This window comes from Falco naumanni, chromosome 1 (genome assembly GCF_017639655.2).
Source record: "Falco naumanni isolate bFalNau1 chromosome 1, bFalNau1.pat, whole genome shotgun sequence".
Lineage (NCBI taxonomy): Eukaryota > Metazoa > Chordata > Aves > Falconiformes > Falconidae > Falco > Falco naumanni.
Genome location: NC_054054.1, coordinates 77,848,872 through 77,860,134, shown reverse-complemented (window position 1 = coordinate 77,860,134; position 11,263 = coordinate 77,848,872). Strand labels below are relative to the sequence as shown.

The 11,263-nt window shown below is 53.0% G+C and overlaps 1 protein-coding gene across 1 annotated transcript; it reads left to right on the top strand.

Moving 5' to 3' along the window:
- Positions 1 to 6,827: 6,827 nt before the first annotated feature.
- Positions 6,828 to 10,150, top strand: LOC121097828 (protocadherin-23-like). Its single transcript, XM_040615582.1, has 2 exons — positions 6,828 to 9,036; positions 10,065 to 10,150. The coding sequence occupies exons 1-2, from the start codon at positions 6,828 to 6,830 to the stop codon at positions 10,148 to 10,150; spliced, it is 2,295 nt and encodes a 764-aa protein (XP_040471516.1).
- The last annotated feature ends 1,113 nt before the right edge of the window (positions 10,151 to 11,263 follow it).

The window sequence follows — 11,263 nt, the reverse complement described above, 5'->3', positions numbered from 1 at the left end:
AATAAGATTTCCCCCTACAGACCTGAAATGGCTGGAGGAAGCTGGCAGAACTGCTTCTAGATGCAGTTTGCGTGCCCTAAATTAAAATACACAATTAACTTCTGTCTCCAGCACTCAGACTGGCTTCTTTTCAAGCAAATAAGATCCATTAATTAGGACTTGCACAACTGTGTTTTCACACACAGTAAAAAATGGGTGCCTATTCAAAAGCTGCTAGGTGCTCCGCTGCCACTTACTGAACTGAAACGAGCAGAATTAGCCAGCACCGTCAGCTGCCAACAAAACCAAACCTGCTACAGGAGGTAACGCAAACATCTGCTCCCCTATGGCTTCTGATGGGTTTCACCCCATCCAGCCCCACCTCCAGCTGTCACCTCCCCAAAGAACCACCTAGTCAAGTGTAGTAATCTCGTGTGACCTGAAAATCGGCAGGTCAGGGCACTCGCATGCTGGGCGAGCAGGATCGCTTTGGTCTCGTGTATTTATAGCCGGGTCTTAATGGGTTTGTTAAGAAAACAGGCGAACCTTTTAGGATCGAAATTATGGTAGCGTCAGTTGGAGCACAGCAGCCAAGACTTGGGCATCCAAACTCCTTATGAAATGATCATCTAGAAAAGGAGTGCAAAGACTCAAAAACTGCTGGTGAATTTATGGCTTTTAGTGTTTGTGTGCATGTGAGAGAGAGAAAATAGCCAGGGGCCTGAATTCACACATGGATTACAGTATATTTTACTTTTAAAAGCAAAGCCCTTTTCTGATTTACAGCTATTTTAAATAATTACGTAGCTCAAACCAGCAAGGGAATCAGCTGGCATAGTGGTTTAGCATATTAAGATACAACTTTATGTGTCAACCCTCTCTCCACTCAGTGCCACAAGCTTGAGTCCTCAGCAGGGACTGCAGCTGATGAAGTGGTAGCAGCCGGTTTCCAGATCTGAAGCACGCTGTGTGGGCTGCTCTTCTGCGAGGAGGGCAGCCGCCCTGGGAAACGGGATTTTCATGGATGTGAAAGCCAGAAAGGAACAGTCTTAATCATTTAGCCTGACTTCAGTTTGCTCGGTAATTCCTGCCCGAAGCCCTCTCATTTGTGGCTGAAATGGAACATGTCTGTTAGCTGTCTAACCTTGATTTAAAGACTGCAAGTGACAGAAAATGCACCCTCTCCGTGGCATGCTGTTGCAATTGTTCTTGCTGTTTGCATCTTGTTTGCAGTTTGAACTCTGCTGACAGGCTTTTAACTTCCAACTACTGTATTTTGGCTTGCTGGCACCAGTGGTGCTGTGCAGTGTTAGCCAGCATTAACATCGGCTGACTGACATCCCTGAAGGCAAATCTGGGAAGAGCTAATTCAGAGCAATCCTCTACTTGATGACTTCTTATATCTCCAGATATGGTTGTAATGGTTTTGTTTTGCTTGCTCTCAGCCAACTCTTGCTTTTCATAGGATATCGTATCCTGTAGATATGGAATAACTTCTCTAATGCTGTGCTCATGTCCCTGAGTTAAGAGGCTGCATCTGGATGAAGATTATCTGTGGATTTAGAGCTCCTGCAGCTATGTTTGGTCGTTGCGTACTTTCAGTATCATCTGCAGTTCAGAAAAATACAGCAGGCAACGAGCTTTGGTCCTGTTTTGTTTCTCACGCCTGTGTCTTTTTCTTTTCTTCTTGCACACACACAGATTTTGACCACTGGATCTGATTGCAAGTTGTGATATATTATTGTGTGAGAAAAGCTGGTAACCTAGATAATCTCATACATTTCATGTGAAAATTCAACACAGTAGTAAAGGGAGGTATTGTATCAAGGCAGTATTAAACCCAACCTGGGATTATATTTTATCAAGCTTTCTGGAGCTCACCTCCAAGTTTTAGAGAGACCACTAAGCTCTGGATGCGCAGTGGCAAGCAGATGGCAAAAGACAGCTTTACTTGAAATGCAACCCAAGTAACGGGAGGTTCTTGCATGTTTATTCCTGGCCCGAAGGGGTGAACCCTTTGCCATCTTAAAGGGATTGCTTCAGATCTGCATCAGCTTGTCAGAAGAACAGACAGCAAAAGAAAGAAGTCTTCCTTCTGTTTTAGAGATAACTTTATGTTACTTATGATATAGATTACAAACCACATGATGATATGAACAGCAATCACAAATAGGGTCTTTCGCTTTGGGATAAATCCCATTGCTAGAATAATAAAATCTGTGGCTGTGTTTGTGAACCAAATGTGTGTGTGTGTATATATATATATATATAAAAATGGTTTGTATGTCAATATCTCAGTGAATATCGTAAATATCTATCTAGTAGAATTGCATTTACTTATTTTCATATTTTCTAGAAATTTTGTTTATTAAAAAGGATGTTAGGTATTATACGTAACAAGAAATGTCTTCGTCCTGCAGAGGATAGTGGGATTAATATGATGTGAGTAGAAGACGTTCAAATTTTCCAGGCAGATCCAAATATATTTGAGCAATCATCTTGACAAATTATGTGACACTTGGGTTTGCAGCTGGGAGGGTGTGGAGTAGAAACCGAACAGGATTGACAGCAAAGAGACTAATGAAGATCCACAAGATGGAAACAACATTGGGACAGATGATTAGGACTGGATGAAAGCACATGAGATAAGCGAACTATAAATAAAGTTAATGTGAAAATATTGATCTGGGTAATCCTACTTAGATGGTTATATCTGAATGACAGATTCTGAAATAATTGCCCACAGAAGGTGGCAGCAACATCCACTCCGCAGACAGGGTGAAGGCATCACAGTACATCTGGAATGAAAGGAAAAGAACCCGCTACTACTATTTGTACCATAGCCTCATAGCTCTCAAACCAGCATGAAAGTCTTTCCTACCTTTGAAGACAGACTCAGGTACATTATTTCCAATCAGATTCTGGCAACAACATGATCCTTCATCAGTGGAGGCAAAACATCTATTCCACAGAAAAATTAGTTCAGCAAATTAGTTTGTGATCAAGAGTGAAGGGCTGGCTACCAGTAAAAAAACCCATCACTCTTAACTACGTTTCACTGCATTTATAAGGAAACCAGTCCTTTACATAGCTTTCTATTATACTAACTGTAACCAGCTTTCGTTTGGTCACCAGCAAATCTTTTGTGCAGCTGACACTCCTTCAAAGAGGTGTTGCTGAAATCAATAGACATGTGCCTGGGGAACCATAAATAATGGAACACCTGACGCTCTGCAAAGTTAACACTTTCTCCATACATCACATATTCCAGGCTGAACATCCAGAGTGACCCCGGGCAGAAGACAGACATCCTTTCTTAGATCCAGCTGCAATATTTGAAGACACTAGTGCTTCCTCACCCCACAATTTTGCCAGAAAGCTGATTTATATGGAATCTCTGTAATCCAGCATAGGAAAAAAAAATCGTCAGGGTTAATGGAAATCACTGTTTCAGTGTAAACTAATCTTTGTCCTTAAAGGTAAAGCTACAGAGGATGAAGGAACACCACCTGGTAGGCAGAAATGGAAGCAAGATACCCACTGGCTGAAAGGCAGTAACAAACAGCTGAGACCATACTGCCTTGGAACAGCACAGGAAATAACTTCACGGAAAGATTTTATGTATTTATTTATTTGATTTGATTCAGCTCTGTCTGGAGCAGTTCAGCCACTCTCTGCCCTCAGCTGGCTGCTACCGCCCCTGCGATGAGCACTGGAATGGGACACGCTCCCACCCTGCGTCAGTCCCGAGTCAGCTGGTTTGGCTGAAACTGCTGCTGCTGCTGCTGCTGGTTTGGTTAAGAACAGTCATGCTGCTTTTCCACCCCAGCCCTCCAGGTCTTCAGCGTGGGAGGGTCCCATCTTAAGCTGCCACAGCTGTTGCGTGGGCCAGGCGATGTTTGTAGGTAGAATTAACTCTAAAACTGATGGACCTTCATGGTTGTAACAACGCTTCCCTTGTTTCAGTGATCTTTTGTGCTCTGGTATCGTACCACAGCTTCAGTTTGCTACAGTTTAATTCTTCCTGAAGGAAAAAGAATTTCCAATTAATCCGAGGAGGATTAAGCTACAGCAAATATTGATTTACAAATATGAGCCAATTAAATTTGAGCAGCTGAGACGGTTATCACCTTCCCGTTTCCTTCCTTGCTGCTTTCCTGGAGGTTGGGTCCCTGCCACAAGGACAGCTGAACTGGCATACGGAGCTGCTCCAGGAGCACCAGGATCCCCTGCCTTGCAGAGGGGAACAGAGCGATGCCCACCCAGGGTTGCCTGAAGAGGCAGGGCTGGAAATTTCAGTGGTTTGAAAGTGGATTCACCTGCTGTTCACCTGCCTACAAAGTCAGAGGTGGCCACCTCCAGGAAAAGGATGAGAGGAGAGCTGGAGAAGTAACTGCTACTGCTCCCTGAGCATGCTGCCTCACAGAGAGACAGTCCCTTCCAAACGGGAATGCACAGGCATTTAGCATGCCTTAACCAGCATCCCTTGCCTTCAAACGCGGTTATGCTACTGTCCACTTTTCACACTAAAAAACTTGGTAGATCTGAGGACCTGGCAAGTGTCTTCACCATGAGAATGACCTGTTGAGGACGGAGGAGGTAACTTGTGCACTAAAACTTTGCGCCCTTCCTTCCTTTGGGATAATGTCATTGTGGCAACCTCCCTCCGTGTCTTATGTGATGCCTCTTCTCTTTTTCCTGTAGGTCAGCATGTCACTGTGAAGACAGGGAACAGCAGGGGTAGCTAAATATATCCAGGAGATGGCAAAGATCTCCTCAAGATTTAGAAACTTCTGTTTATGATTTGTAGAAGAAAAGGAATTAGGTCATGAACATGGCAGAAGAGTGGGAGAGAAAAAAAGGGAACAGAGGAAAGAAGAAAAGGCTCAGAGACTGCAGAAGACGAAGAAGGTGGAGGAACACTTACGAGGCAAGGCTCATATTCACAGTAGACAGAACATCTGTAGTGTCCCAAAGATGTGGTATTTCTGGAAACATGCCGTAGTTGGGCAGTGCTTTTATATGACTTGACTCGTTATAAAACCATTCAAGTGTCCTGGTCTCACAAAACACATGAACACTGCCAGAACCACAGATAACCACCTCCACCTCACTTCTTCCCCTGCTATCTTCATGCACACTGTATCTGAATACAGGGTTTTGCTTTTTAGGCTCTAACTGACCTTGGCAACAGAAGGTTTTGTTTAGTTTTTTCGGTTAATGTGCCTGACTGAACGTGATTCACATGTTTTCTTAGTGACTGCATGGGCTGCATGGGACATGGCTGTTTTTCCAAACTTGCTGTGATTCAGTGGAATTCAGGCATTTTCATATTGAACATCTGTGACTTGGGGAGGATCCATGTGTTTTCTCAATGAATATGAATGAAACTGGCAAAAGCCTCAGCATTTCCTTCTTGCTTCTATGCTTGTAATTATCACAGTATATAAATACACAGAGACTTTCTCAGAATGTGCCTAAGAAGATCTGATAAAATCTAGGTTTTGCTTAGCCCTGTCTCTCTGTGTAAGGGGGCAAGTCAGATCCAGTGGATACAATCTCCTGTGTCTCCCCTCCCATGCATGCAGACACACATGTGCACCAAGACTTCTGGACTTACTTTAGAACCTAATTCTTCCTCTTACCCGGATACGCAGAACTGTCGGGTCCCGACAGTGTTGGAAAAACCACTCGCTTCTCTCCCCCTTCTCATCCCCTGCCCAGACACATCAAGGGCTGTTGCAGCAGCTTTGTCCCCTCCTCGGGGAATGGCTGCTCTGGCAGCGGTGCTTGGGTGGCTTTTCTGCAACTTGGAGCAACTTTGCAATAAACAAACTTCTCAACGTGGCCACCAGCAGAACAGCTGCCCTGCCAAGTGCCCCTGGTAGGGGAGGACAGAGCTGCAGTAACTCCTCCTGCCACTTTATTGTCTTTGCCCTGGTTTTACTTATCTGTCCCAGAGTGAATTTACTTTTCGCTGACCCAACTCTTGCCAGGATGTTGAAATTAAATTTGGTAAAGGACCAGTGGGAGCAGCAAGAGACTGGTAACTGTTGAAGCATTGTACTTAGCTTTCATGGAAAGATGGATGCCTGCTACTTAGCATTTATATGATGCTGTATATTCTCAGTGTCACTGAAGAAACACTAATTCATTCTTAGACCACTCCCAGCTAGATACGGGAGTCAGGAACAGTGAGAAAGGCAGGCAATACCGCTCTCACTGAAGCTGATGGAAGTTTCTACTTACAGCTTATTTCTGGTAAATGCTTCCCTGCTGCGCTGAGCGCTATTTACTGACCTAATGCTAGGATAACGAGCAAGCCTTTTCGCGGAAAACGAGGACCAGAATATTAAGGCAAGAAAAATCCTTGCTGAATTGAGCAAACCCGTTTATCCTTGCAAATTTCTGGCTCATTTAAATTCTCGTCCTTCCCGAGGCATGCCTCCGCAACCAGAGGCAGCCCGTGCGCCAGCCACCGCTTTTCCCCATCCCAGCTAAGCCAGCTGATCCCCTCCCCCCATGCCCCCCCGCCCCCCGAGGAATCGGTGTCGGTGAAAACCTCTCCGGGCTCAGGGCGGCCCCAGAGCAGCGACGTGCCCGTGAACGCTGCGCCCGCGTGGGACGCCAGCCCCGGCAGCGCGGCGGGGGCGGCGGGGGGGCGGCGGGGCGGGGGCTGCGCGGGGCGGTGGCGGAGGGGAGCCGCCCTCCCCGCCCCCTCGCACAGGCTTGTCCTTCCCAGCACCGGCGGCGGCGGCTGGGATTGCCTCCCGAGGCGGCGGGGCGAAGCCACCTGCCGGGGAGCGGCGCGGTGCGGACTGCCCGCGATGCCGGCTTAGCGGCGGGGCATGGCGGGGCGGCTGCGGGGCGGCAGGTGCAGGGGCGGGCGAGGCGGCGGTCCCCCGACGGGGCGGGCGCTGGCGCTGCTGGTGCCGCTGTGGCTCTGCGCGGCGGGCGGCGGCGGAGCGGCGCCGGTGTATAACCTCAGCCTGGCGGTGGACGAGGGGCTGCCGGCCGAGACGCTGGTGGGGGACATCCGCGCCGGGCTGCCGGAGGGCGCGGGGCCGCCGGGGGGCTTTCTGCTGTCGGAGGGCAGCGGCGAGTCGGCGGTGCTGGCGGACTTCCACGTCCAGCCGGAGACGGGCATCATCCGCACGGCGCGGCGGCTGGACCGGGAGCGGCGGGCGCGCTACAGCTTCGCGGCGGCCACGCTGCGCGGCGAGGTGGTGCAGGTGGAGATCGCGGTCACCGACGTGAACGACCACCCGCCGCGCTTCCCGCGGGACCGGCTGCAGCTCAACGTCTCCGAGCTCAGCCCGCCCGGCACCGCCTTCCGCCTGCCGGCCGCCCGCGACCCCGACGCCGGCCGCTTCGGCACGCAGGGCTACGCGCTGCTGGAGGAGGGCGGCGCGGCGGGGGAGCCGCCGCTCTTCCAGCTGCGCTACGGGCGGCCGGAGCCGCTGGAGCTGGTGCTGCTGCGGCGGCTGGACCGCGAGCGGGCGGAGGTGCACCGGCTGGTGGTGGAGGCGTGGGACGGCGGCAGCCCGCGGCGCAGCGGCCGCCTGCGGGTGTGGGTGCGGGTGCTGGACGAGAACGACAACGCGCCCGCCTTCAGCCGCGGCGAGTACCGGGCGCGGCTGCGGGAGGACGCGCCGCCGGGCACGGCCGTCTGCCGCCTGCGGGCCACCGACCCCGACCTGGGCGCCAACGGCGAGGTGCGCTACGCCATCAACCGCCGGCAGAGCGACCCCGACGGCTACTTCGCGGTGGAGGAGCGCAGCGGCGTGCTGCGCCTCCGCCGCCCGCTGGACCGCGAGGCGCGGGCCCTGCACCGCCTGGTCGTGGAGGCGCGGGACGGCGGCGCCCAGCCCGAGGTCTCCAGCGCGCTCGTCTCCGTGGACGTGCTGGACGTGAACGACAACCGCCCCGCCATCCGCCTGCTCTACCTCACCGAGAGCGGCGGCCCGCGGGTCTCCGAGGGGGCGCGGCCCGGCGACTACGTGGCCCGAGTCTCCGTCTCGGACGCCGACGAGGGCGGCGGGGCGGAGGGCGGCGGGGCGGAGGGCGGCGGCGGCATCGCGCTGGCCCTGCTGGGCGGCGACGGCGCCTTCGCGCTCCGGCCGGCCGGCGCCGGCGTCTTCTTCCTCTGCGTGGCGGGGCCGCTGGACCGTGAGAGCCGCGACCTCTACGAGCTGCGGCTGGTGGCCACGGACGGCGGCGCGCCGCCGCTCTCCGCCGAGGAGCCGCTGCTGCTGCGCGTCGCCGACATCAACGACGAGGCGCCCGCCTTCGCGCAGCCCCACTACCGCGCCGCCGTCTCCGAGGCCGCCTCCCCCGGCACCGCCGTGCTCCGCCTCAGTGCCTCCGACGCCGACGAGCCGGGCTCGCCCAACGCCGAGGTGCGGTACGCGCTGGAGGGCGACCCGGCCGCCCTGGCCCTGCTGCGCATCGACGCGCGCAGCGGCGCCGTCAGCACGCGCGCCCGCCTGGACCGGGAGCGGCAGGCGGCGCTGGAGCTGCGCGTGGTGGCGCGCGACGGCGGGCGCCCGCCGCGCGCCGCCGCCTGCCGCCTCAGCGTCCGCGTCGAGGACGCCAACGACAACGAGCCCCGCTTCGAGCGCCAGGTCTACCGCGGCCGCCTGCCCGAGCACGCCGCGCCCGGCCGCTGCCTCCTGCAGGTGAGCCCCCCCCCCGCGGCCCGCCGCCCTCCCCCCGCCCGCGCCCACCGGCGAGAGCCCGGCGAGCGCAGGGCGGCCGGCGCGGAGCGGCACCGGGCCTCAGGGCCGTGCGGCGTGGAGCGCCGGAGCGCCGCCGGTAGCGCCGGTGGCCTCGCAGACGCGTTCCTCGGCCCAGAGAACGTGAGGCGCGGTAACGGGCGCGGAGGGTCAGCTCATCGGCGAGTGCCGGGTGCGGCTCTCCCGAACGCCCGGAGGAACTGCCTGCGGGGTGTCCCCCTGGGGATGGGGAGCGGGACCCCCGAGGGCAGGGGGGAGCCGCTGAGGGGGAGCCGAGGGCCGCACCGTGCCCGGGGGGCAGGAGGTCCTTCGGGGCCTCGCGGTATGTCCAGGGCTCCCAGCTCACGATGAGAAGCAGTGCACGCTGCCTTCGCAGAAACCCGTCGGTGCCAACCCGAGAAATGTTCTCCTTGTCCATCGAGAAGCCCGTTACTCTTTGGGAGTGTGTGGAGTGGGGGCTTGGTGGGGCCGGGGGCTGCCAGCCCTGCAGCTTTTGGCTTGGGAGGACGTTTTGGAACTGTGAACCGGGCAAAGTCTTTTCCACCCACAGGACAGTCACAGCGGTAGGTCCTTAGGTGAAGGTACAAGCGTTTCAGAGGTCGTGCAGGTACTTACGTGAGTCTGGAGGAAAACGTGCTTAAAGAGGAGACGTATGAAGAGTTGCAATGTGTTTTCTCAGTACTTTTAAAGAAAAATAATTTTATCTTTATCTCTGCGTGGCCTACTTTATTTGTTTTTTAAAATCAGGAATCACTGATGATGATCAATGGTCTAAGACCAGTTTATTTCAACAAAAAGCATTTTCCTCTCTTGGTGTTTGGTTGGTTGGTTTTTTGGTTTCTTTTTTGTTTTTGTTTGTGTGGTTTTTTTTTTTAATTTGCACTCTGAACTTGAAATGTACAGCTGTAATGAAAATCAAGCTATAAAAAGTTTGGGAGGGTTGAGCTCATGGAGCTGTTTATTTCATATCCCAAACTGACAAGAAAATTCCATCGCTGCCCTTTCTGTGACCTCCAGCCCCTGGGGAAAAAAACGCACTGGCGCCCCAGGAAAAGGCCGGGAGAAAGTTAATAACGTAATTTAAAAAGTTGTTTTTCTCCGGGGAGGAGGGGGGGGTCCCACTGCCGCAGGTGGGCGCGGGCCCGGGGACGCGCCGTCGGCGTCCGTGGTGCTGAACGGCGGCGGGACAGGAGCCGTCGGGGTGCACGGCCACAGCCCCCTGCCGCGGCTGGGCGTAACGAACAGGCGCTTTTTGCTTTTGATTTAATCAGAAGCACCCTAAAGGGTTCCTGAAGCGTTTTAAAGAAAATTACCTCTGATTGTGCTTTTATTATTTTTTTTTTCTTGTAGGCTTTGATGTACTAATAGTGCAAATTTTCGAGCAGTTCAAAGGTGTGAGGCACTGTGGGTATCACCCGTGGTGTACTGAATTTTGAAAGCATCACCATGCTGCCGTAATCCTGTTCAGAGTGTAGAATGAAATAGTTAGGTCCTGGTGCCTGATGGATCAAACCTGGCATGTTAAAGCCAAAAGTGACCGAGAATGAGGCGTCAGAGACACGTGCAGATGAGCATCCCATGAACTGCCAGGGCAGGAAGGTGGCGTTCCTACTTGCAGGTTAATCCTGGGTCATCATAGTGATGTTCAGGTTTCATAGTGCATTGTATAATAGGCTTAAGCTTTAAATGTACCCACCTTTTAAGCTTTAAATGTACCCACCTTTTAAAATTATCCTCTTTCCCCCTATTTTCCTTCTACTCAACCACTGTGAGCAGGAAGAGCTATCATGAACCAGGCAGCTTCGTTTATGTTGCTCTAGGAGTTGCAGCTAGTGGTAAGAATGAAGAAAACGGTTTGGGTTTTGGCCAAGCCATTTTTCAGGGTCTGTGGTATGAGTCCTGTCTCTGATGTGGCGCTTGAACTTAAAAGCTAGCATGAAAAGGAGATAGCCACAGGCCGTGCTATTGCTGCTCCTCAAGAACCGAAAATGAACCAAGACACTGCAGGAGACTACTCAAGTCACTTAGCTTCCTCTGCTCTGCAACCCGGGGGACAGCAGAAGAGGACTGTGGGTGTTCATCACGTATTTGTGATAATCGTTGGCGCTCCTTTTTATGTTTGGGTCACAATCATAGTAGCTGGAAGTCTTCTAAAGCTTCCCATCTTTCCCTTCTGCAAGCAGAGGGGCTCTTGCAATAGCGCATCGCTGAAGTCTTGTTCATTAGTAACCTCTGCTTGGGGACCAGCTGGTGACAGACCATCACTTCATAGGTTGTAAGTCTGTGTAGAGGAATGAAGGCAGTGGGCTGATGAGCATTGATAACATGCAGCTGTGGCCTTGCCTCGAAGGCAGTGGGTTGATTGACATGGACCATGTGCAGCTGTAGCTCGTTCCTGCTAAGTAGTTAAATAGCCCTGAGGAGTGTAGGAGAGGGGGTTGGGTGGAGGAGGGGCAGTATTGGGGGCTGGCCTCTGGAGAAACAGTGTGGATGGTAGAATCTGACTGATGGTAAAGCCCTCTTAGCCTGGTAGCTTGTGGTGCTGCAGC